Raw genomic sequence first — 24,290 nt, forward strand, 5'->3', positions numbered from 1 at the left:
AACCCGTACTGCACTCTAAAGCAAAAGGGTGTTAAAAGGTTGTGTGGTTCGTCCTTTTAGAGGCTAATGGGGCTGCCGCTACCATTAATCTCTTTAAGGACTAACGGCACGGGGTCTAACAGTTAGTCTCTACAGACGAGCTCAAGGAAATAACTTTTAGTCCTCACGTTTACACCTTAGTTAGTAACCGTTAGTCCCACAATTCACCTCAAAGAACTAACATTGAGTCCTCACATTTGCACCTTCCAGGGCAACTGTTCATTCCCACATTTACACCTTACCGGACAACTGTTAGTCTTCACAGTTGCACCTCACTGGACAAACGGTCGATCCACTCAAATACTCTAATCAGATTAACTTTTTATCCCCCGTTCAAACATTGTTTTTGTTTCATCTCCACCAGGCCTAATACTTTTTTCGCCTGTTTTTCTGGGCAGTGAACAACAAATTGTGCAGAAAAACACGCGCTAAAAAGTAGTTAGCCACATATTGTAACAGCTTTCACAGTCACGGCAACAACGATAGACAAAAGTGAGAAATAGAAATCTTTTATTTTTCTGCATACACATGAAGTTTCTCCATTTTGTTCAGTGAATTTATGGTGAAGTGTACAAGTCCAGTCTCGTTGTCACATCTTGTTCACTCCTTGTGGATCTCCACCGACGAAAGTGATAGACGACAGGCATTGAAAACGCCAGCGCACGCAGCCTTCTGCCTGGCGTGTTTCCACGGCTGCACGTACAATAATATAGTAAAAATGGTTGGACACACGTGACAGAAGATGAAGACGCACGCATATGACAAGTACGTGCACGTTAATATAAAAACATGCGTGTAAATATTGACACACACAAATAGCTTTAACTTCACATTTCGCACAGACCTTCTCAAGCTGCTGTGACGAAAGAGATGGATGACAGGCATCGCAGACGCCAGTGCACACAGTCTTGTGCCTGTCGTGTTTTCATGGCTGCACGTACAATAATATAGTAAAAATGGTTTGGCGCACGTGACAGAAAATGAAGACGCACGCATATGACAAGTACATGCAGGTTAATATAAAAACATGCATGTAAGTAATGACACACAAATAGCTTTAACTTCACATCTCGCACAGTCCTTCTCAAGCTGCTGTGACGAAAGAGATGGATGACAGGCATCGCAGAGGCCAGTGCACACAGTCTTCAGCACGGGCTGCACAATAAGTATGTAAAATAGTGAGTCACACGTGACACAGGATGAATACAAATGCATATGAGAAATACGTGCAAAGTGAAATGAAAGCATACGTGAGATATGACATGCTAATAATTTTACCGTGGTGGTAAATTATTAAAAGCGGCGGCCGCAGTCACATCTCCGCGAACCACCGTGCCGCTAACAAGTGGGCGAGTCCTAAGCGAGCGACACCGTCCAACTCGAGCAAGCGAACGCGAGACCAAACACGGCGCTGCACGCGGAGTGTCTGCCGCCAGCGAACTTCGAACAGGACAGCGAGCGTTCGATTGGCCGCCGCTACGAACACCACCGAAGAAATCGACGGTAATGCGGCGCTTTTCTACAAACTCGGGCTAGTGCAGCGCGGAAACGCGAGTCCGCCGCCGTGGCCAACAGACGGCGCCGAGCTGCTTTCGACCGACTGACAGGAAAGCCAACTGTAATGGCGGCCAATTTTCAGTGAGTTCCGACGCTAACGAAAGCCCCGCCAGCCCGTGCTACATACTACAACCAAGCTCTTTACGAAAACTCGCAACGTGTTTTTGACGACTCCCAACACAGCGACGAGGTCTCAGTTCAATATCGTCAGCCCGGAGCTCATCGCGGCGGTGAAGACAGGTGAGCACTCGATGAGTGAGCGTACGGGAGGCGACGGCAATGGCGGCCAATATCCAGGCGATCGCAAAGCACAGGCGAACTGCAGACGCCGAAGCTGGCCTTTGCGATGCATTTCGTTCGTGCGATATACAACACGACCAGGCCCGTTGCCGGCAAGCGCAATCCGTATGGCACATGCGACAAGTAGAGTAGAATAAATAATGATAACATATTTGCTTAAGATTTCTTCCAGGATGTTTATATATTCTTCATCGACGCCCTGATTCCGCAGTGTCTGCATGATGGCTGATATTTCTACTGAATCAAACGCTTTCTCGTAATCTATGAAGGCTTTGTATAGTGGTTTGTTATATTCTGAGCATTTCTTTATTACCTGATTGATAGTATGAATGTGGTCGATTGTTGAGTAGCCTGTTCGAAATCCTGCTTGTTCCTTTGGTTGATCGAATTCTAATGTTTTCTTTACTCTGTTAGCAATTACCTTTGTAAATTGCTTGTATACTACAGAGAACAAGCTAATTGACCTGTAATTCGTCAAGTCCTTGTCATCTCCTTTCTTATGTATTAGGATGATGTTAGCGTTCTTCCAAGACTCTGGTACTTTTCCCGTCAGGAGACACCTCGTAAACAGGGTGGCTAGCTTTTCTAACACAATCTGTCTTCTATCTTTCAGCAGATCTGATGTTACCTGATCCTCACCAGCAGCTTTGCCTCGTTGCATGCAGGGAATCAACTGCTACCAAAGTGCTTCATAAAGAAAGCAACAGAATACCAATAAAGAACGGTGTAAGGCAGGGGGACACAATCTCCCCGATGCTATTTACCGCGTGCTTACAGGAGGTTTTCAGATGCCTAGAATTTGAACAGTTAGGGATAAGAGTTAATGAAGAGTACCTTAGTAACCTGCGCTTCGCCGATGACATTGCATTGCTGAGTAACTCAGGGGACGAATTGCAACTCATGATTACGGAGTTAGACAAGAGAGCCGAAAGGTGTGCTTTAAAATGAATCTGCAGAAAACGAAAGTAATGTACAACAACCTCGGAAGAGAGCAGCGCTTCGAGAAAGGTAATAGTGCACTTCAAGTTGTAAAAGACTATGTCTACTTAGGGCAGGTAATAACCGCGGAGCCGAACCACAAGATTGAAGTAACTAGAAGAATAAGAATGGGGTGGAGCACAATTGGCAAGCAATCTCAAATTATGACAGGTAGATTACCACAATCCCTCACGAGGAAGGTATATAACAGCTGTATCTTGCCGGTACTTAGCTACGGAGCAGAAACCTGGAGACTTACAAAGAAGGTTCAGCTTAAGTTGAGGACGACGCAGCGAGCAATGGAAAGAAAAATGGTAGGTGTAACCTTAAGAGACAAGAAGACAGCAGAGTGGATTAGGGAACAAACGGGGGTTAAGGATATCATAGCTGTAATCGAGAAGAAGAAATGGACATGGGCCGGGCATGTAGCGCGTAGACAGGATAACCGCTGGTCGTTAACGGTAACTAACTGGATTCCCAGAGATGGCAAGCGGGTTAGAGGGAGACAGAAAGTTAGGTGGGCAGATGAGATTAAGAAGTTTGCTGGTATAAATTGACAGCAGCCAGCACAGGACCGGGTTAACTGGCGGAACATGGGAGAGGTCTTTGTCCTGCAGTGGATGTAGTCAGGCTGATGATGATGATGATGATGAGGAGGAGGAGGATTTTCTTAAGAATCCAGCGCTGATATCTGCCCTGAGTCGCACTGAAGTATATATCCGATAGGCCTGCTGTCATCTCGGTCACCTATTGGCCTTCCCAACTGTTGCTGTCGTGTGTTGGTCGTGACTGTCTTGAAGCCATAGATATGCAGCGCGGCATGGTGATGTGTCGAGACTTGCTCCAGGCTTCATGGGTGCAGCGAAACCTAAAAGCAGCAGCCCACGCTTATCCAAGCATACACACAAGCACCACGTCGTAATTCCTAGATCGTCGAATCCAGGCAGCCGTGGTGGAGCACTCCGAGCGCGGTGCAACGCGAACCATAGCAAGCAAAATACGGGGAACGACTAAGCCAGTAGAAGAGGAGAAGGACGGCTAGTCACCCTGGCAACACTTTTCGCACTGCCTGCAATCCCCGTGCGGTTCATCCCTTTAGAGCGTGTTTGCAGGCTAGGTGATTTCCGCGCGACATGCTTCCCTCTGTAGTTGCTCCTCAATAGCCTATCCATTCATCGCGCGCGCCTATTGGGCTCCGTTACTCTTTTTTCGGGTAATTTTGCCTTAGAGTGTGCTCTTACGCAACAGTTTGTCCAAGCACTGCCAGAACGCGCGTTCCGGTCTGTGTAGGGGGGCTGGGTAAAACTCTGTGGACTGCCCTTTTTACACTCCTTCAGCAACCTCGTGATGGCGTCGGGGAACGAGATTGTGTAGACGCGTGTTTCGACCACTTGCGCCGGCGTGGCGGGTGATGAACGCGCGTGGAGGGCTCCAACAAGAGTTCGGGAAGAGTAACAGGAAACAGCAGGAACTGTACTGAATTATTGGTGTGTTTCACTTGCAAGAAATTGTTTCCATTGGGCAAGGTGAGCGTAATGAACGGAATCTCAAGCCAACCCGTACGCTGTTTCACATCCTACAAATGGTTGCCTTAATGGGAGATATATGTTTTCTTTTTTTTCTGGTCGTGTACACTGTTATACGTCACATTTTTGACAGAAGTATTTCACTGAATGTGTGGTGAACCCTAGTATAAAGCTTACGAATTGAAAAAAAAAGTGCGCGATGTACCTTCTTCTTCCCACCTGCCATGCTTCTCTTCATAGGTTCCCGCGGTTTCTTGGCGACGATAGAAAATAGAAAGCGCTCACTGCGTGCGACAAATGTTTTTACCTGGACTCGCACTGGAAATATCATACATTTTTGCGCCAGTCACTTGTGAGACAATAAGCTTCAATAGCGAATACATTCAATGGCTACCTGAATAAGTGTTGCAGAGTTCTTTAAGTACTCGATATGCATAAAATTTTAGTATTTCAGTTAGCTCAGCTAAGCGCACTATGTAGTGCTAAATTTATGCGCATTTATGATTGTCGGTTCACCAGTACTGAATGACAGTGAACACGAAAGTATGCTGCGATCATTTTGACAACTATATATTGGGGCCTTTACGAACCCGCAAATCCAAAAAAAACGCACGTCTGATCCACTACTTCGGAATTTCATTACTAGGAAAGCGCGCTATTGACAAGTTGTGAACGTGGGCAGTTGGACATTGTGGCAGAACCATGGAATAATTTAAATGCATTCGTGCTTTTTGGTTGGTCAACAATTGTGAAACCGGCAGTTTTGAACACACAGAAAGGCACTTTCTCATCAGCCAGGCAGCCGCGGCGGCAGCGCTGAGTGCCCCGTTGGGAAAAATATAACGTTTTTAAAGACGATTATCTTTTTGGGACCTTCCTTGGAAACATTTTGGTCTGTCTGTCTGTCTGTCTGTCTGTCTGTCTGTCTGTCTGTACGTTTGTCTGTTTGTCGACCCTAACAATACTTCAAACGGCTCCAAACGGCCAATCCCATCCGCAGCGCCCAGCAATATTGCTCAAGGTTTAGCCTTCGTATTTGTGCGATTGTCAATTAAAAAGCAATTATTGCATATATCTTAGGTGCCACAACAACAGTTTGATGTTTTGTATGCCTGCCTTTATACTAGAAGAGGCACACACAGGTAACTCTTAGGAACGTAGCGTTTATTCGCGCTGCGATGACAGTGCAACGCGATGCCCAAAAAGGTGTTTTCAACGCTTTGCTACGCCGTCACGGTGGTAACACCTGCCCGTCGCTTTGCGTTCTACACCTTATCACCTCCGAAACTGGCGCGCATCTTTCTCCGCGGGCTGCACGCCTTCGTTTTCGAAGATAACTGCCAAATGACACTTGTGTCTAACGTGCCTCGATGCGCTCGTTCACCTTCGCTACACGCTCGAGGCACTCTAATGCAGCGCCTTCTGGATACCATTCACCAATTTTCTTGCGCAGAACATCATATAAACGTTTTTTTCACTCTCTTTCGACGACATTTGCGGTGTAACATGCAGATTTGGAACCAAGATTTGTTCTCGTTATGTCTTCAACCAATGTAACTAAAGAAACAATGTCACTAACTAGAATGACTAGTCTAAGATGTCGAGTTTACTTCCGCACTCTGTAAACTCGCGTTGACTACAGGTTCAAATGATTTGGTGTTCAACTGTTTTGTACAGAAACGTACCTTTTGCGCTATAACAACAAATATTGAACTTTACGTACCAAAACAATGATATGGTTGTGAGAAACACTGAAGTGTAGAGTTTCATACATTTTGAACAATTTCGGTTCATTTAAGTAAGCCTAAATCAAAGAACGCCAAAATCAGGCACCCCCGCCCCCTCCTTAGATATCCTGTCACTACGGTCGCACTTGAATCTCTTGATCTCCGGGTCCATATTCGATTGCTATAATATGTCGAAAACCGCAGAGGGTGTGAATATTGATTCTAAGTGATCGCGAAACTCTGTTTGAATAGAATGTGGTAGGTGTCAAACATACGTGTAACCGTAATTATTTTATAGATGCAAAAGGAATCGCTTTTCACAAACGAATCAGCCCTGGAGAGCTAGGTATCAACGTGGGTTACGCTGCTATAACCTTACCTTTGAGAAAGGGCAATTAGACACCCACCCCTATGTAGCAGGAAGCCACAAAGAAATCCGCACGGATTTCTCAGAAAGAAAGGCCTCTTAGTTGCCAAAATATTCTGTGAGCAAAATATATTTTTTTTTTAAACAGCAAGAATATTTTCTGCTCAGGCACAATAATTCCTTCTTAGTTTATTCCCCCATCTTGAACTTTTTCTAGATCTTAGTTAGAAGGTTGCCAAATACATATTGTCTGGTTAAGCTTCGTTCTTTGGCGATAAACGCGTAATGCTTGGCATCCCACGACCATATTTCCCCCTCATATAACACGGACGGCCACACTCTGACAACCTGAAATTAACTCTCATGTTCTAGAAAGAGCTTCATTCTAGGGGCTGTAGCTGGTCTGGAATTCGAGAAAGAATCGGATGAGACAAGCTTTGCTGCTCAATGAGGCCCTTCAGCAAGTCGCACAGACCCGTGAGGACCTGAATTAAGAAACCCACCCACTCTCAGTCTTATACCTCAGAGTAAAATAATTCCTACTACTCTGTTTCATCACGTGGCACTTGAGGTGATATGCCACAATGCCACAAGGTGGTGTTACTAAAACTGCTCGTACATTGATGGCCTGAAAAGCCTTGACATATTTTCGAGCATTTTCGCCACTCTCGATGGATTGGCTTAAGACAAGTTGGCTCCAATATTTTAGGGTGTAGTGAGTAGTATGGTTGTCGTTTGCCCATATATTTAATGTCCCTGTGCCAAAGCCCGTAAAGCCTGTGTTCGGTACAAAATGGACCAATCTAGCACGCCATCGACTGGTATAGTGTTGACAGCACTATACCTTACAGGACAAATTACCATGTACTTAAACTTATCCTTAAAAGGTCACTTTTACAAGGGCGATCTTCCCTGTAGCTCAACAAATGTTCGACTTGTTTCAAAGTACGGCAAAAAAGGCATTCAATTGGGTGAAGTGCGTGAGAAGTGACGCTGGTCCGTCACAGCCTCAACCACATAAATAAATAAACAGACAGTATACCACAAGAAGAGTTCTGCGTGTGAGAAAATCCCGTGACCTGCGGGTCAGCAGCCGAGTACCTTAGCCACTAGACCACCGTGGCGGGGCTGCGTGTGAGAAGTCGTCATACAAAAGAGCGCTAAATAAAAAGGACACATGTATCCAGAAAGTGGATGCTGAAGATGGACCGAAGCTAAGTCGTAAGGCTCGTAATGTATGCGTTGAAGCCACAGATTAGTATAAAGTATGGACGTATAGACGCCCGCATGCACGGATTGACGGAAGTACAGACGCACGAACCGATGGCCACGTGGGGTATTCTTAAACCACATGTGCCCTTTGTAGACGGTTTTGCGCACAGATCTGCACTTGTGAGCCAAATGTGTACTGTGCACGGACGGAATCAAACCAAATGGACACCTTCATGTCTTCAGAAGCTTCGCTTTTATACATTTATTATCTGCCAGATTCGAACCACCAAAATAACATTTTTTGCTTAATTAAACGTTCGCCATTAACGATGACATCTATAAACGTGATTCATCAAATTCTTGGCGTAACTAAATAAATAAACTATGCAATAATTTATAAAACTAAGCTATTATAATGGACACCTTTAGTATAAATAAAGTAACACACTCCACATCACTGGATGTTTTTTTTCTGAAAGAAAAATTGATTTGCGCAAAAAACTGGCACTCTTGCTAACTCTACTCAAACTTGCAAGTCTTCAAATCTTCATCGCTATTTTTATTCTCGGCTGTGGTGCCAATTTTTTCCAGATAAGCCTTTAAACAATCCGGTGGCAAGTTGTGCATATTATCTTGATTCACGAGCAGTTCGTAATATGTGCGCCCTGAAAAGCGAAAACAAGGTTAGTATAAAAAAACTGCGTTTTTGCATAGGTTGTCACAAACCTGAACGCAAAGCGGAGATAGGTGGCATTTCTTTCCTGTTCCATGCTTTCTGTTTCTCGGTTTTTATGTCTCTCTTTTACCCTGCTTGTGCTGATCACTTTGTTTCACGCTACTAATCTTTTTTTTTCTTTTTTTTGATCTAGCTCCCTCTTTATTCCCATTTTTTTCGTCTCCTTTATTTTCTACCTTTTTATCTCTCTCTCTCTATATCGTTTTCTCTATTTATTTATTTCTATGATAATACCAACTGTATGAACTCTTGCGATGACTTGCGATGACTGATATTCGCGAACTCTTGGGTGCGATGACTGATATCCACGACAGATATATGAATGTGTATTCATAAAAATGTCGTAATTCACCCACAAGGGCGAACCAATCAATGCGATACTAAAAAGTTCGAAGGTGACGCGAAGAACGGCTACAAGATCGAAGCATGCAGAGCGATGCCCAAGAAGAAAGTACGCACAAGGAGAACACACACAGGACGAGCCCAAGCTATCAACGTTGGTACCTGAAAAGTTTACGCACTGCTCAAACACAAATAACGCAGGAAATGTGTACTCACAGGTTTAAACAGAATGATCGTGAAGTAAATAGTATCACTATTGTTACTTTAGTGTGTCCTTGAAAAGGGCGCTCTTTTCGTGAAATGAGAAACTTTGCCTTAGGAGGCTTGGTCGGGCGACCAAGCCTCCTAAGGCAAAGCTCACGAGTAGGCCACCGGGCGTGCCCTTCTGGCCATATCGTTGGAAAGCTGAGAGCTGAGACCACGGTAATATGCCTCAAGATCGGCATATCACCAGCGGTAAAATTGTGTATATAGGAAGCTTGCCGTTAGTACGAAGGAGGAAGTGCGTTTTTTGTGGCTGGCGCCCGCCACGCGCTGCCGATTGAATCGTCACGACTTTGATGCCTCGCAACGGAAAAGAATTTACTAAATTACAATTCTTTGTGCCGTCTCTTACACACACACAAATATATATATATATATATATATATATATATATATATATATATATATATATATATATATATATATATATATATATATATATATATATATATATATTGTGGGCATTTGTAACTTACATCGTCATCATCCCTGCATAATCACAATCACCATCATCCACTTGTCTCTTTGCCCTCATTGCCACTCTGGTTCATCATCATCGTCATCGTCTGTGTGCTGGCTCTGCCCGTTCGTTTTGCGAGGTCTTTCCTCAAATAAACGCTGTCGCAGCCAAGACTACCAAGACTTCGTACGTGGTGGAGGTGGATTTTCGGTCCTCTGACCTCCCGCAGCCCGCTATACCCCCTGGAGCTTCGTTCAGGCCGCCGCTTGCTCCCACAGTCAGGCAGCATGTCCCAGACCGAGCCTGCCGGCACTGATGTCATCAACCACGCACCGCCGCAAGCTGCTCCTCCTACTTACATACACGGACATCAGCGGGAACCCCCGCTCTTCGCTGGTAGTCGTGGAGAAGACGTAGAAGACTGGATCGACGACTACGACCGCGTAAGTGTCGCTAATCGGTGGGACGAGGCCGCCAAACTGCGTTACGTCCCATTTTATCTGACAGGAGTCGCAAAGACATGGTATTTTAACCACGTCATTGACTTACCCGACTGGGCTACCTTCCAGCAGCAGCTGCGGCACGTCTTTTGGACACCAGACATTCGATCCACCGTCGCGAAGAGGACACTCGATACTCGCCGACAACATCGCGGTGAATCGTACACTTCATACATCGAGGATGTCCTCGCACTCTGCCGGCGTGTCAATAAATCCATGCCGGAATCGGACAAAGTGCGCCACATATTGAAAGGCATTGGGCCTGTTGCCTTTAATGCCCTCGCTGTGCCAAACCCAGCTACCATCGCTGATGTCGTTGCGACATGCCAGCGCCTTGATGCGCTGGACTCCATCCGCCTTCAACCAGACATCGGCGACCACCACTCCACGTCAGATGGCCATCTGCGTGACCTCATCCGGGACATTATACGCGAAGAATTGCGGTCCATGGGCTTCACACCTCCTACACCGCGACCTACTCAGCCTTCGGGAATGCCCTTACGTGACATCATCAGGGAGGAACTTACATCCCTGACTGGCTCTGCACCCGTACAGCCACCTGCTTCTCACCCTTTAGCCACGTACCCTCAAGTTGCTGCCGTGCCTCCCAGCGACGCCCACGCGACATTGCCACGTCCATCCTACGCGTCAGTTGCTGCCGCTACCCCTGTGAACTACCATTCCGTGCCCCCTGACCCTTCGGCCCACCTGACCGCGCTATCTCCAAGTGCCCCGAATGCCTTCTATTCTCCACCGTGGCGCTCGTCTCGCCCTGTATGCTTCTACTGTGGCTATCGCGGCCACATATCCCGTTACTGCCGGAAACGCCAGCAAGATGAGCGTCGGAACGATGTGCGTGAACGGGATTTGTACAACGGGGCGTCTTATCAAGGTCGGCGTTATTCGTCTCCCCCGCACCGGTCTCCATCTCCTTCTGCATCGACTGCACCACGAAACAGCCGAAACACGAGACGCCGCTCGCCTTCGCCCTTCCGCCGTTCAACTTCTCCACTTCGGCCCGCCTCATTCGCCTCTGATATTCGTTCGGAAAACTAAGTAATGCAGTTTGTGGAGGAAAAACTGCATTCGGAATTAGAACTGAAATTCCTCCATTAGGCCCGTGTAACATGGTTTCTGTGGAAGTGGAAGGAGTGCGAGTCGATGCTTTGGTGGACACAGGTGCGACATTGTCTGTGATACGTGCTGATTTGTGTGAACATTTAAGGAAAATAATGACGCCTTACGATGGTCCCACGTTAGTTGCTGCCCAATTATGAGCTGGGACTCCTTTAAAGAGAAGATTCGCGACCTTTTTGGCGACACTATTCAGCGGCAGATTGCAGCGCGCAAATACCTGGCGGCGCGAGCGCAGACCTAGACGGAGTCGTACGTCGCGTACATTCACGGCGTCATTGACCTATACCGCCAGATTGACGAGCACATAAGTGAGTTTGAGAAAGTGGCCCATGTGCTGAAAGGCATAGCAGATGACGCGTTTAATCTTCTAGTATATAACAACGTCGCAACCTTCGACACCATCAATTAATAGAGCGACCGGTTCGAAGAAGCCAAGAGCCACCGTATTACTCAGCGAGTCACCCAGCTGCCCAACACGGCCGCAACCTCATCGTGATAAGCCGCCCGCCAGTCTCCCACGTATGACAATGTCACACGCATTGTTCGTCGGGAAATCGAAGGCACCTGTCCGGCTCCTCTTCAGCCACCCGTTTTCGCAACGCTCGCCTCAGACCAACAACCGTCGTCAGTGGCGTTATTACAAACTCTGGTGAGGCAGGGCCTTCCATCACCATGTCCCTTGACCGCCCTGAAGTCCTGTGTTACTCCTCAGGACAAGCTCGCCGTTTACCTCCAACAATGCCCTTCCGTAACCATTCGGAATGGTGAACACCCGACGACCGGCCTATTTGTTTTTCCTGCCATTAGTCTGGGCATGTTTCTCGCTATCGCCGCCGCCGTTTGTCAAACCAACCACGTCAGACTTTCGCTACATCTGTGCACTTGCACCCAACGACCCCTCGACGTTCAGTCGCCGCACCCTTCAATTTCTGTTCGTCATCATCTTACGAGCCCTCCACTGACGCCCCTTTGCCCGGTCACCGCCGCTCCCGCTCCCCGTCGCCGCTACGTCGCCAGTCCCGCTCCCCGCTGCTTCAGCGCTTTTCCTCGCCGAGCTTCTCTGGACGATCTAAGTAAGAAAACTAGATATTGCAGCTTATAGAGGTGAAGCTGCAATACCAATGATGGCCGAAATTCATCTACTGACGCTTGCTACGCACCACAGCCTGCTTGAAGTACAAGTCGGCCGTGTTCCTGTGACCACCCTCATTGACACAGGTGCGCACCGGTCTATTATGAGCGCTTCTCTACGCCGCCGCTGGCAAAAGATTATGACGGAATCTACGACCCAGGCAATACGTGTTGCCGATAGCGGTACTGTGCCAGTAATCAGAATGTGCACTGCTCGAGTCAGCATTGCTGGTCGTCACGCCATGATGTTTTTTCCCTGCTAGCCTGTTACCCTCAAGAGCTCATACTTGGCCTTGATTTACTTTCGGCACACTCGGCTTTAATTCACTGCTCGCCTAGTACCCTCAGCCTCAATCTTTCAATTTTTGTCGACTACTCTGCAAAGCCCACCAGCCGCTTGAGCCCAACCGCTTTCGTTCGACTGCCACCTCGAGCCGTCACGTACGTGTCTTTGTCATCGGCTCCTCCCGTTCCTGACGGCGATTATATCGTTACGCTGATTTCTGACGTTCAGCTGACGCAAAGTTTTACTGTGCCTATACCATCGCAATCATAGCGGGTAACTGTGTGTTACTTCCGCTCCTTTACTTTTGTTTCAGCCCTCAAGTGTTGCCCTGCCAGGTGTCTCTAGCCCAGCTAACTGCCATAGCAGAGGACGATGTCAGTGTTGTCGCTCTATCTGCTCCTGATCGAAGCGCAGTCTCACGGTCACCCAGCTCAGACGAAGCTATTTTTCGAAAATGATTGAATTGGTGCTTTGACCTCACCAAACCGACGCTCTCTGCTTGGTTTTCAGCTTATACATTCACATTTTCGACACCGGCGATTGTCCCTTGGGCCAGACTAAAATTTTCACTCACCGAATCAACAGTGGTGACTGTGCGCCCATTCACCGCCGGCCGTACCGCGTGTCAACGTCCGAGCGAGTAGTGATTCAAAAAGAAGTGGCCAAAATGCGTACGAAAAAGAAAAATGACCAGTTTCTCGAGTGGGAACACATGATTAGCATGCGGAGCATATATTGCCGCAGGAAATTACCATTGCTCCGCGCAACGTGGACGTTGGGAACCAGAAAAACGCTAACGGCACGACTACGAGCGACGAAGCCAGCCGCAATGCATGAGCCGGCCCTGCATGCGCCCGGTACTCCGCCGAACAGCCAACGTGCGTGAAGAAGAAGAGAACGAGGGTGCTCGAGGAAGAGGCTCACGAGGAATACCGCCCTTGGATCTTTTTGATTGCTGTGTGTCGTTCACTTTGGGCACAAGTTCTCCCTTAATAAACCGTGTAAATAGAACATCGTTGTAGTGAGGCTGCTACATTCGTTACATTTTCTGGTGGAGGTGCTGGGTAGATGATTCCAACCCCCACGAGAGAACGAATTCCAAGCCTTAACCATCCACATGCCGTGGAGCTTACGCCGGTTCACCAACGCATCAGTCGCCGTATTCGAGGGGATTCACCAGAATTTGGACTAATTCCCCCTGTGACAAGGGCATCAGCGACGGAAACAAGAAACGCCACCACCATGACTATCCAAGTTGCACCATCACAGCTCATTGTCAGCCAGCCCGTCATACCGAAGGTGTTCTATGGTGACCCGTTCGAGGACGCCGAAGACTGGCTGGATCATTTCGAGAGGGTGGCGAACATAAACCAATGGAACGAAGCAGGCAAGTTGCGCAACGTCTACTTCTCTTTGGAAGACGCAGCACGAGGGTGGTACGAAAACCACGACGCGTCTTTGACGTCCTGGGAAAAGTTCCGGCGGCAACTACTGTGTACGTTTGGCAACAATGATCGCCGGGAAAAGGTAGAAGCAGCTCTTCGTGCACGGAATCAACGCACGAATGAGACTGTCGCTATGTACATAGAGGACATGTCCCGCCTGTTCAAGCGAGCTGATCCCAACATGACTGAAGACAAGAAGGTGCGTCATCTCATGCATGGGGTAAAACAAGAGCTGTTCGTGCAGCTTGTTCGCCATGCGCCGCGCACTGTTGCTGAGTTTCGGTTGGAAGCAACAACAATAGAAGCGACGCTGCAGCAGAGAACCCGCCAATACAATCGTGACGTAGCCTGCACATCAGCAGGGGTCTTCTCGGCAAACGTTGTCGATAATATTGACACTCTGCGGGAGCTCGTCCGGTCAGTTGTCAGGGAGGAACTACGCAAGCTGCAGCCACCCGCTTCACCGGACCTGTCTATTGCAGATGTTGTCCGAGAAAAAATTCGGCAGGACATACGGGAGCCGCAAAGGGATGCACCACCGACACAACGCGCGGTAACTTATTCTGAGGTGCTCAGGCGGCCTGCTGTTCACTGTGCGCCTATCGAGACACCTGTTACTTACGCACCGACAACACGTAGCCCGCGCCATATCGTAGAGTGAACTGGCAGCGCACCTCTTTCGACAGAGACAAGACCTCGGAAAAGCGATGTATGGCGAGATGCGGAACGTAGGCCCCTGTGCTTCCACTGTGGAGAGGCTGGCCATCTTTACCGGTTTTGCCGATATCGTCAAGCTGGTCTTCGAGGATTTCGGTCAACGCACCGTGTCCGCGAAACGGCGAAAGGCAGTGCGACATCGAGAAATACCTGTGCTCACGTCAGAGCTTCGACCTGCATCGTCGTCACCAACCGTGGTCACCATCCCCTCTACATCAGTGCTCGCCAAGCCCACGTTCCATTCCGAACGCACCTAGGCATCGTTCACCTAGTCCGAACCCGGGAAACTGAAGTGGGCGACCTGTGGAGGCGGGGCCGCTGGTGATGCGAAATACGAAGATTCCACTGCGACACCAGCGTGACGACGACGACGACTGTCTCTAGGTAAAGAAGTGCAGTAATGAGAAGATAACTTCAGACTAGCCGTCGGTAATTGACTGGCTAGAGCTCATGGCTTTAATCGATACCGGTGCGGATTACTCTGTGATAAGCTACGATTTAGCGAAGTGCCTCAGGAAAGTTCAGACCGAATGGAGTGGACCTCAAGTACGTACGGCAGGCGGTCACCTTATTATGCCTCTCGCAGATGCGCCGCAAGAGTTTAGATACAAGGTTCCACTTTCGTTGGTGACTTTGTTGTCCTACCCATATGTTCGAGAGAAGTTATACTCGGAATGAAATTCCTGCAAGCAAATGGTGCCATTATTAATTGGCAGAGGTCCAGCGTATCATTTTCGACGGAACAAGCTATAAACGTAGCTCGAGCAGACGAGCAATACACCACTCCGCTGCGCATCGTCGATGATGATGTGAGTGTACCGCCGCAGAGCAGTGTAATGGTTCCAGTCAGAAATGATACGTTTGGTGACTACGAAGGTGTGGCAGACAGCAACATGGAAGTTTTCCGGAAAAGAGGTGTTTGCGTGGCGCGAGGGATTATCTAGCTACGAAACAGGTATGCAGACGTCTTCCTGACAAATTTTGGGAACGAATTGCAGCACATCAGAAAGGGGACAGCCATAGCCTTTCTTTATGAGGTTTGTGAAGCCACAGAAGTATGCAGCCTTGAAACAACGTCAACGGATATGAAACCAACATCTGATGTCTGCGACGTAATATCCGTAAGTCCCAATTTTTCAGTGATCCAACGTCAACAGCTATACGACCTTGTACGGGAATTTGGCAGCTGTTTCTCCAATAGTTCAAAGGTACAACGCACAACCATTGCAAAACACAGGATCGTTACAGACGAGACAACCAGGCCGGTACGCCAGCACCCGTGCCGCCTTTCACCAAAGGAGAGGGTGTAGCGACAAGAGAGGAGGAGACGTGAGATGACGTCGAAGGCGGTCGATGGGGCCTTGCCGATCTCGCCACTTTATTCCTGGCCTGAAGCGGAGCCACGTCGGTTACCAGCGTCCGCCACGCCAGGCGTGTCAGCTCATTCTCATTCTCGCGCAGCTCGAGCTCGCGCCAGCTGCGCGAGAGACGCGGCGCGGTGATGGAAAAAATGACGATGGTGATGATGGCACTACAGGGCTCCCCCCCTAGCGCTTTGCGCGGTTTGAACGCATATGAAAAAAAAAGAAAGAGGGCGACAAATGCTATGTACATGAACGGCAGTCCATAAAGTGTTCCTTTGGCAAGTCCAGTTTGTCAACGTGTAAGGGCCATCAGTAGGCAGCGGTCTCTGGCGGGCGACACTGGGAGTTGCGCAGAGGACGCAGGAGGAAGTGCCGGGTCGCTGTGCTGGCCAACAAGCGGGTCTCACGGTGACCTGGTCGGACAGGCCGAGAGTGGACCGTGTGTCGTGAGGTCTTGACAGGATGGTGGGTGACAATGTTGGCGCTGGGTGCACAGGACACTATACTGCCGCCTGTCGAGATTAGCGGTCCCGACAGGGCCCCATGATGGTGGTGGTGGTGATGGTGGGCATGCGCCAGTATCTGCGGCTGGGTGAACGTCGGTATCTGCACCAGGGATTGGTGCTGGGCTGCCTGGAACGCACCCAGTGTGGGCTGGGCCAGCATGGTCTGCGTGGGCAGCATGGCCTGCAGCTGTTGCAGCGTCAGTGGCTGTCCCGGGACTATGGCAAACGAGGGGGGCGACATCATGCGTGGCAGTGCCAGAAAGATGTTGGGCCTTGGCCCCAGGTTCTGTGGAATGACAAGCGTTGGGGTTCCAGGCGGTCCTGGATGTTCTCCATGGGGCCTGGGCCCCGTCTGAGGTCCCAGGGTCAGGCCCGTGGCATGGGGTGGCCGCAGGGTCAGCTGGACCCCCTGTATCTGTCCCAGAGAGCTCTGGGTCTGCCCCAGTGCGCCTTGTATCAGAATCGGGCTGTGGCCCAGGGCCGGAATGTCCTGGTTTAGCAGGAAAGTGCCGTGCGCAGGTCCAGCCGGAAACATGCCCGGCTGCGCTGCCGCGGGGTTCCCGATGAGCAGCGGACTCCCCGTGTTGAGCCCCATCGCGGCTCCGCGCTGCACCGTGGTCGCAGGGTGCGGCGCCGGTACAGGCGTGGGCCGCGTTGTGGCCTTGTGCTGGGCCGCCCGGGGAGACTGGGACCGGGTGGTCGCCGCTGCCGAAGGCGTCGTCATGTTCGCGCTGCCGCTCGACAGCTTGGGCAGGATCTGTGGCTGTTTCGGCTGGATGAGCCGGCGGGCACCAGAGGTGCGAGAGTTGGGGCTGGCCGAAACCACCTGTGCGACGCCGGGTCTCGACGCAGGTGCCTGCTGCGGCGCCACGGGCAGAGGGGCGACGGTGGCAGCTGCTTTGGTGGTTGCCGGTGTCGACGCCGACGATGAGGGCAGGCTCTGGCTCCGCGAAGACACGGCGCTGGGGCCCGTCGTAGACCACGAAACAGAGACAGGGACATGGGCGGGGAGCGGGGACGCCGAGTGTGGTCGGCTGCTGGCCGGGGAGGTGCGAGTGGAATGTGGCGAGGCACCCGGCAGGCCATTGCTGGCACCAGTGGCAGGTGGCGGAGCGGCAGGGGGCACCGTCGAGGAGCTGACCAGCAGCTGCGGCGAGGAGGAGGAGGCCGAGACGTCTGAGCTGGTGGTCGCGGAAACGGCGAGGGCCACGGTGTCACGTGCCGTCGCTTGCTCTGCGTGCGCTTGCGTGCGTACCTTGCTCTGCGACGCCGGGGAAACCTGCCTGGTGCGGGTAAACGGAAGCGGACGGTATGTGTTGCCGCTGCGGGCGAGCACTGCAGTGCAGAGGGCATCGTAAGGCTGCGTGCTGGTGCTTGAAGTGGCAGCGAGATGGCGCAACTCTACCGGTAGGGCGTCGAGAAGAATGGCGTGCATCAGCAGCTGGTCCGTGATGCCATTCACCGCAAGAACGGCGTCGAGTTGCATAAACCATACCTTGGGGTAAGTTGATTGGTACGGCGGCACTGGTGGGCAGAGTTGCGGGAACATGGCCGCGGGCCGCTCGGCGAAGGGCGTGTTCTCCGGGTCACCAATGTAGCGGCGAGAGAAGAGGAGACGTGAGATGACGTCGAAGGCGGCCGATGGGGCCTTGCCGATCTCGCCACTTTATTCCTGGCCTGAAGCGGAGCCACGTCGGTTACCAGCGTCCGCCACGCCAGGCGTGTCAGCTCGTTCTCATTCTCGCGCAGCTCGAGCTCGCGCCAGCTGCGCGAGAGACGCGGCGCGGTGATGGAAAAAATGACGATGGTGATGATGGCACTACAAGGGAAATTATCAAGAATCAAGTAAGAGAGATGCTTGCAGATGATGTTATTCAACCTTCTAGCAGTCCGTGGGCATCTCCTGTACTACTTGTCAAGAAGAAGGATAACACGCTAAGCTTTTGCGTCGACTACCGAAAATTAAATGCTGTGACCACACGGGATGTATATCCCCTCCCGCGTATGGACGACACATTAGACAGACTTCGTTGTGCCAAGTTCTTTTCATCACTACATCTGAAAAAAGGATACTGGCAGATCGAAGTTGATGAACATGATCGCGAGAATACTGCTTTTGTTACCCCGGACGGACTCTATGAATTCAAGGCTCTCCCTTTTGGTCTCTGTTGTGCGCCGGCAACGTTCCAACGCATGATGGACAGTGTACTTGCAGGATTGAAGTGGCAGTGTTGCTTAGTGTACCTTGACGACATGGTCATCTTCGCCGCTACATTTGAGGAGCATATCAAGTGCCTGCGAACAGTGTTAGAAGCAATCTGTTCGGCAGATTTAACCATCAAGCCAGAGAAGTGCCAATTCGGTTTCGAAGAGCTTCGATTCCTTGGGCACGTTGCTAGCGCCCACGGTGTGCACCCTGATTCCGAAAAGAGAGCCGCCCTTGCAAGGTTCCCGGTGCCAGCAGACAAAAAGTCAGTACGGAGATTCCTAGGTCTCCATGCTTACTACCGACGATTTGTCAAAAATTTCTCGCAGATTGCAGAACCTTTGACGAAACTTCTGAGAGAAGATGTACCTTTCCAGTGGGAAACAGAGCAACAAAGCGCCTTCAACGAATTAAGAAAACGGTTGCAAAAGCCCCCAATCCTTTCTCATTTCGATGAAACAGCTGACACGGAAATACACACAGACGCCAGCAACATCAGCTTAGGATGCATCCTAATACAGTGGCATAATTGCGAAGAAAACGTGATAGAATACGCCAGCCGGACTCTAACAAAGGTGGAGACCAATTATTCGGCCACAGAGAAAGAATGCCTTGCCGTCATCTGGGCAATCAGTAAGTTTCGGCCATACTTGTATGGTAGACCATACAAGGCAGTCAGCGATGAGCGTGCCCTTTGCTGGCTCGCCAACCTCAAGGACCCGTCCGGACGACCAGGAAGGTGAAGCCTCAGACTGCAAGAATTTGACATAACTGTGGTATACCGATCTGGCAGGGAGCATACCGACGCCGACTGTTTGTCACGGGCACCTGCAGACACAGCACTAGCAGACGAAGAGGGCTTTCCATTCGTGGCTGTTGTCGAGACTTCTCAGATAGCTTAAATTCAACATGCGGACGAAGAATTGCTCTCGCTCATCAAACACCTAAAAGGAGCTGACGTACAAGTACCTCGTATATTTTCTCGGAGCCTCGCATCGTTCTGCCTCCGAGAAAATGTCCTCAACAAGAGAAACTTTGAGCCCAACCGTGAAAAGTTTCTTCTTGTCGTTCCCGCAACTATGCGGCAAGAAATATTACAAGCGTGCCACGATGAGCCTACGTCTTGATAATTGGGGGTCAATCGAACGCTTGCACGAATCAGTCAGCACTACTATTGGCCCAAGCTATTGTCTTCAGTGCAGCGCTATGTCAGAACATGCCGCGAGTGGCAAAGATGGAAAGCGCCTCGTGCTAAGCCAGTGGGCCTTCTGCACCCGATAGACCCACCAAAAGCACCCTTCCAACAAGTTGCCATGGATATCATTGGACCATTCCCGACGTCTTTACTTGACAAGAAGTGGATCGTTGTAGCGACTGATTATTTAACGAGATACGCGGAAACAGACTCCTTGCATCGAGGAATGGCAGCTGAGGTCTCCAAATTCTTTGTACGGAGCATAGTGTTACGGCATGGCGCTCCAGCTGTTGTAATCACCGATCGCGGACCGGCTTTCACGGCGGAACTCATGGAATGCCTGCTGAACATGACCCACGCTGTTCACGGGAAAACTACCGCATATCACCCTCAAAGCAACGGCCTGACTGAACGCCTTAACAGAACTCTAGCTGACATGATATTGTTACGACCTCAGTAGGCGTCTGGGGGTTTATTGATACACGGTTCGAGGGACGAGCCGTATCGGCGCAGGCAGATGATGATGATCTTCTTCTTCCACACCCCTTGCTTCTTTTTCCTTCTTCGTCCGGCACATACGTGGCGTAACATTTCCCCCCTCGCAGACAAAGCGCGCCGCGCGTTTCATGCAGTGTCGCGTTGACTGAAAGGCTTCAGGCGAGCGACATGCGTGACCTCTGTCTTTCTGGAACGTCTCCCGCTAGCTGTAAGACGTGCGATGCGGTAGTCGACTGCGCTCAGGCGGTCAAGGATAACAAAAGGTCCGATGTAGTGCGCGAGCAGTTTTTGGCACAAGCCACGTTTGCGTAAAGGCTTCCACACCAACACGAGATCTCCCGGAATATATGTGGCCTGCCGGTGCTTGCTGTCATAACGAACTTTCGATCTGTCTTGCGAGGCTATTGTACGTAAACGAGCAAGACGACGAGCTTCTTCGGCGAGACAAAGAGTTTCTGCTAGGGAGATTTCTGATTGGTCCCGATCAGAGAAGGAAAATATTGTATCCAGAGTATAACGGGGGGGTCGAACATAGAGGAGGAAGAACGGGCTGTAGCCGGTGGTCTCATGTTGGGAAGTATTAAACGCGTATGTGACGAACGGCAAGACATCGTCCCAGTTCTTGTGGTTCGAAGCAACGTACATAGAAAGCATATTCACCAGTGTTCGAATTGTTCGCTCGACGAGACCATTCGTCTGCGGGTGATAAGGCGTCGAGTGTCTGAGCTCTGAGCCACACATACGGAGAAGTTGTTCGACAACGTCTGCCGTGAATTGACGTCCACGGTCACTTATGATGACGCGAGGGGGCCCATGACGCAGTATGATAGAATGGAGAAGGAAGGACGACACTTGACCAGCAGTCGCGGATGGCAGGGCAGCAGTCTCGCAGTACCGAGTAAGATGGTCAGCACATACCACAATCCATCTGTTGCCTTTCGATGAACGCGGAAAAGGGCCCACCAGGTCAATGCCAATTTGTTCGAACGGAGAACTGGGAGGCGTCACAGGTTGTAGATGTCCGGCCGGAGCTGCTGAGAGAGATTTGTGCGCCTGGCATTGCGCACAACTGGCCACGTACAACTCAACTGACTGGCGCATACGTGGCCAGTAGAAGCGTTCCTGGGTACGGTGAAGAGTGCGCGTCGTTCCGAGGTGACCTGAAGTGGCGTCATCATGCATGGCGTACAAAACAGATGACCGTAGTGCCTCTGGAACCACCAGCAGGAAGCGGGAACCGGTGCCGGAGATGGATTTCTTGTACAGTAGACCATCACGGACGCAAAAGCGGCTTTCCGGAGTGGATGCTTGTGCGATCACGAATAACGGATTCAAACTCACGTCCTTCCGCTGCTCAGTTTCAAAGGTGGCCTTATCCGGGAACGCTGGTGCTACGGACGCAATCAGATGATCGAAATCGTCAGCGTCGCAAACTGTAGCATCAACTGGCATCCTTGAAAGGCAGTCTGCGTCCGCGTGTTTCCTGCCGCTCTTGTACGATACCGTGAAGTTGTACTCTTGCAGCCGGAGGGCCCAGCGTGCTAGACGGCCTGACGGATCCCGAAGGTTGATAAGCCAGCACAAAGAATGATGATCCGTAACTACTTGGAAAGGACGACCGTATAGGTATGAGCGGAATCGCTGCACAGCGAAGACGAGTGCAAGGCATTCTTGTTCGGTCACAGTGTAATTGCGTTCCGGCTTACTTAAAGTACGACTGGCATATGCGATTACGTGTTCCACTTGATTACATCGCTGTATCAGGACTGCACCTATGCCAATGCCGCTTGCGTCGGTGTGAACTTCAGTCGCCGCAGAAGGATCGAAGTGCCGCAGGATAGGCTGCGACGTGAGCAAGAACTTCAGTTGGTTGAAAGAAGTTTCACAATCAGGAGTCCATTCAAAACTAGCACCTTGGCGGAGAAGACAGGTCAGTGGAAAGGCAACTTCTGCAAAGGCGGGAATAAATCGGCGAAAGTAAGAGCAGAGGCCCAAGAAGCTCCGAAGCTCCTTCACTGAGCCAGGTGGTTTAAAAGCTCTAACAGCCGCCGTCTTATTCGGGTCGGGCCTGATGCCATCCTTGTTGACGAGATGTCCCAGCACCAGTGTTTGTCGAGCTCCGAAATGACACTTCTTTGCATTAAGAACCAAGCCAGCATTTCGAATACATTTCAAAACCAGCTCTACCCTTTCGTTATGTTCACTGAATGTACGCCCGAAGATAACAACGTCGTCAAGATAACACATACAGATGTTCCACTTCAGGCCGCGCAGAATGGTGTCCATGAATCTTTCAAATGTAGCGGGCGCGTTACATAGACCAAAAGGCATCACGTTAAATTCATATAGTCCATCCGGAGTAACGAAAGCCGTCTTTTCTTTGTCCATTGAATGCACAGGTATTTGCCAATAGCCTGAGCGTAAGTCTATGGACGAAAAGTAGGATGCTGAATGGAGGCAGTCTAGAGCGTCATCAATGCGTGGGAGAGGGTAGACATCTCTCTTTGTGACGGAGTTTAGACGGCGATAGTCCACACAGAATCTCCAGGTACCATCCTTCTTTTTGACTAGAATCACGGGAGCCGCCCAAGGACTCGATGATTCTCGAATGACACCCTTCTGCAGCATATCACGCACTTGTTCATCAATTATCTTGCGCTCAGACGGCGACACTCGGTAGGGTTTCTGGCGGATGGGCTGTGCTGTTCCCGTGTTTATCCTGTGGAGAATCCGAGACGCGGGAATCGAGGGCGCATGGTCATGGGAAAAATCGAAAATCGCCACGTATTTCGACAAAACGTCCAGAAGCATGCGGCGTTTGTCAGTAGTAAGTGACTTGTCGATCATAGGTAAAAGTTTTGAATCGGCCGTAGAAGTATTGGCTGAGGCCCCACCTGGAGCATCACTGAGGGCAGCCACTGCCATCGGTGAGTATGTTTTGAACTTGGCAAGCTTCAGTCCTCCTGGTAGAACCACCGACTCAGCTGAACAGTTTACCGCCCATAGTCCTGTGCGTCCTTGAACGAGTGACACTATGCAATGCGGCACCAATGTGTTCTTCTTAATGCAACTGAGATGAAAGGGCTCCACTAATGCGTCGAACGCACTGTCACTGTTTTCAATGCGTGAAGAGTATACAGGAACACAGACTGCAGAGAATGCCGGCACAATGCTATCTTCACTGACCCGGAGCGCACCGTGCTCCCTGTCTGAATTCTCTAATAGTTCTCCAGGGGCAGCATCACATATGTACACCTCTCCATTTCTACAATCAACAGTGGCGCCACACATTCGAAGGAAGTCAATCCCCAGGATTATGTCGTGTGTGCTCCTTGGAAGAATCGTAAACTCTGTGACAAACACTTGATCACCCAAGCACACTTCTGCGGTACAGACACCAATGGGACACAGCGAGTTACCACCAACGCCACAGAATGTTGTTGCCTTCTCCCACAAAAACATCACCTTTTGTCCTAAACGGTGTTTAAAAGCAGCACTCATAATCGAAACTGTAGCACCAGTATCCACCAAAGCCATCGTACACACACCATCAACAAAAACTTCTACCTTGTTCTTGAACATCAACACAGACGGGGGTATTTCGTTTTGCAGCAAGTCACCAGCGACCTCACCCCCATCGGCCGCACTGTTTAGTTTTCCTGATGTGGTGACGATGGGCGGCGCCGTGGCGATGGAGACCGGTGGGATCGAGGCGCAGGAGGTGGCGTCACACTTCGATCAGAGGCAGGGGAGTTGTTGCGCCGGTGTCCGTGCCAGAAGCTGCTGCCGGGTCTTGA

The 24,290-nt window shown here is 50.2% G+C and overlaps 1 protein-coding gene across 1 annotated transcript in view; it reads right to left on the minus strand.

Annotated features, from left to right (window-relative positions):
* Positions 1-7,940: 7,940 nt before the first annotated feature.
* Positions 7,941-24,290, minus strand: part of LOC142764803 (uncharacterized) — a 35,812-nt gene continuing 19,462 nt past the window's right edge. The window contains exon 5 of the mRNA XM_075865337.1: positions 7,941-8,371. Within this exon, the coding sequence (XP_075721452.1) occupies positions 8,226-8,371 (146 nt within the window). The 3' untranslated portion in view covers positions 7,941-8,225. The remainder of the gene's footprint in view (positions 8,372-24,290) is intronic.

The sequence above is a fragment of the Rhipicephalus microplus genome, chromosome 6 (assembly GCF_043290135.1).
Source record: "Rhipicephalus microplus isolate Deutch F79 chromosome 6, USDA_Rmic, whole genome shotgun sequence".
NCBI classification, from domain to species: Eukaryota; Metazoa; Arthropoda; class Arachnida; order Ixodida; family Ixodidae; genus Rhipicephalus; species Rhipicephalus microplus.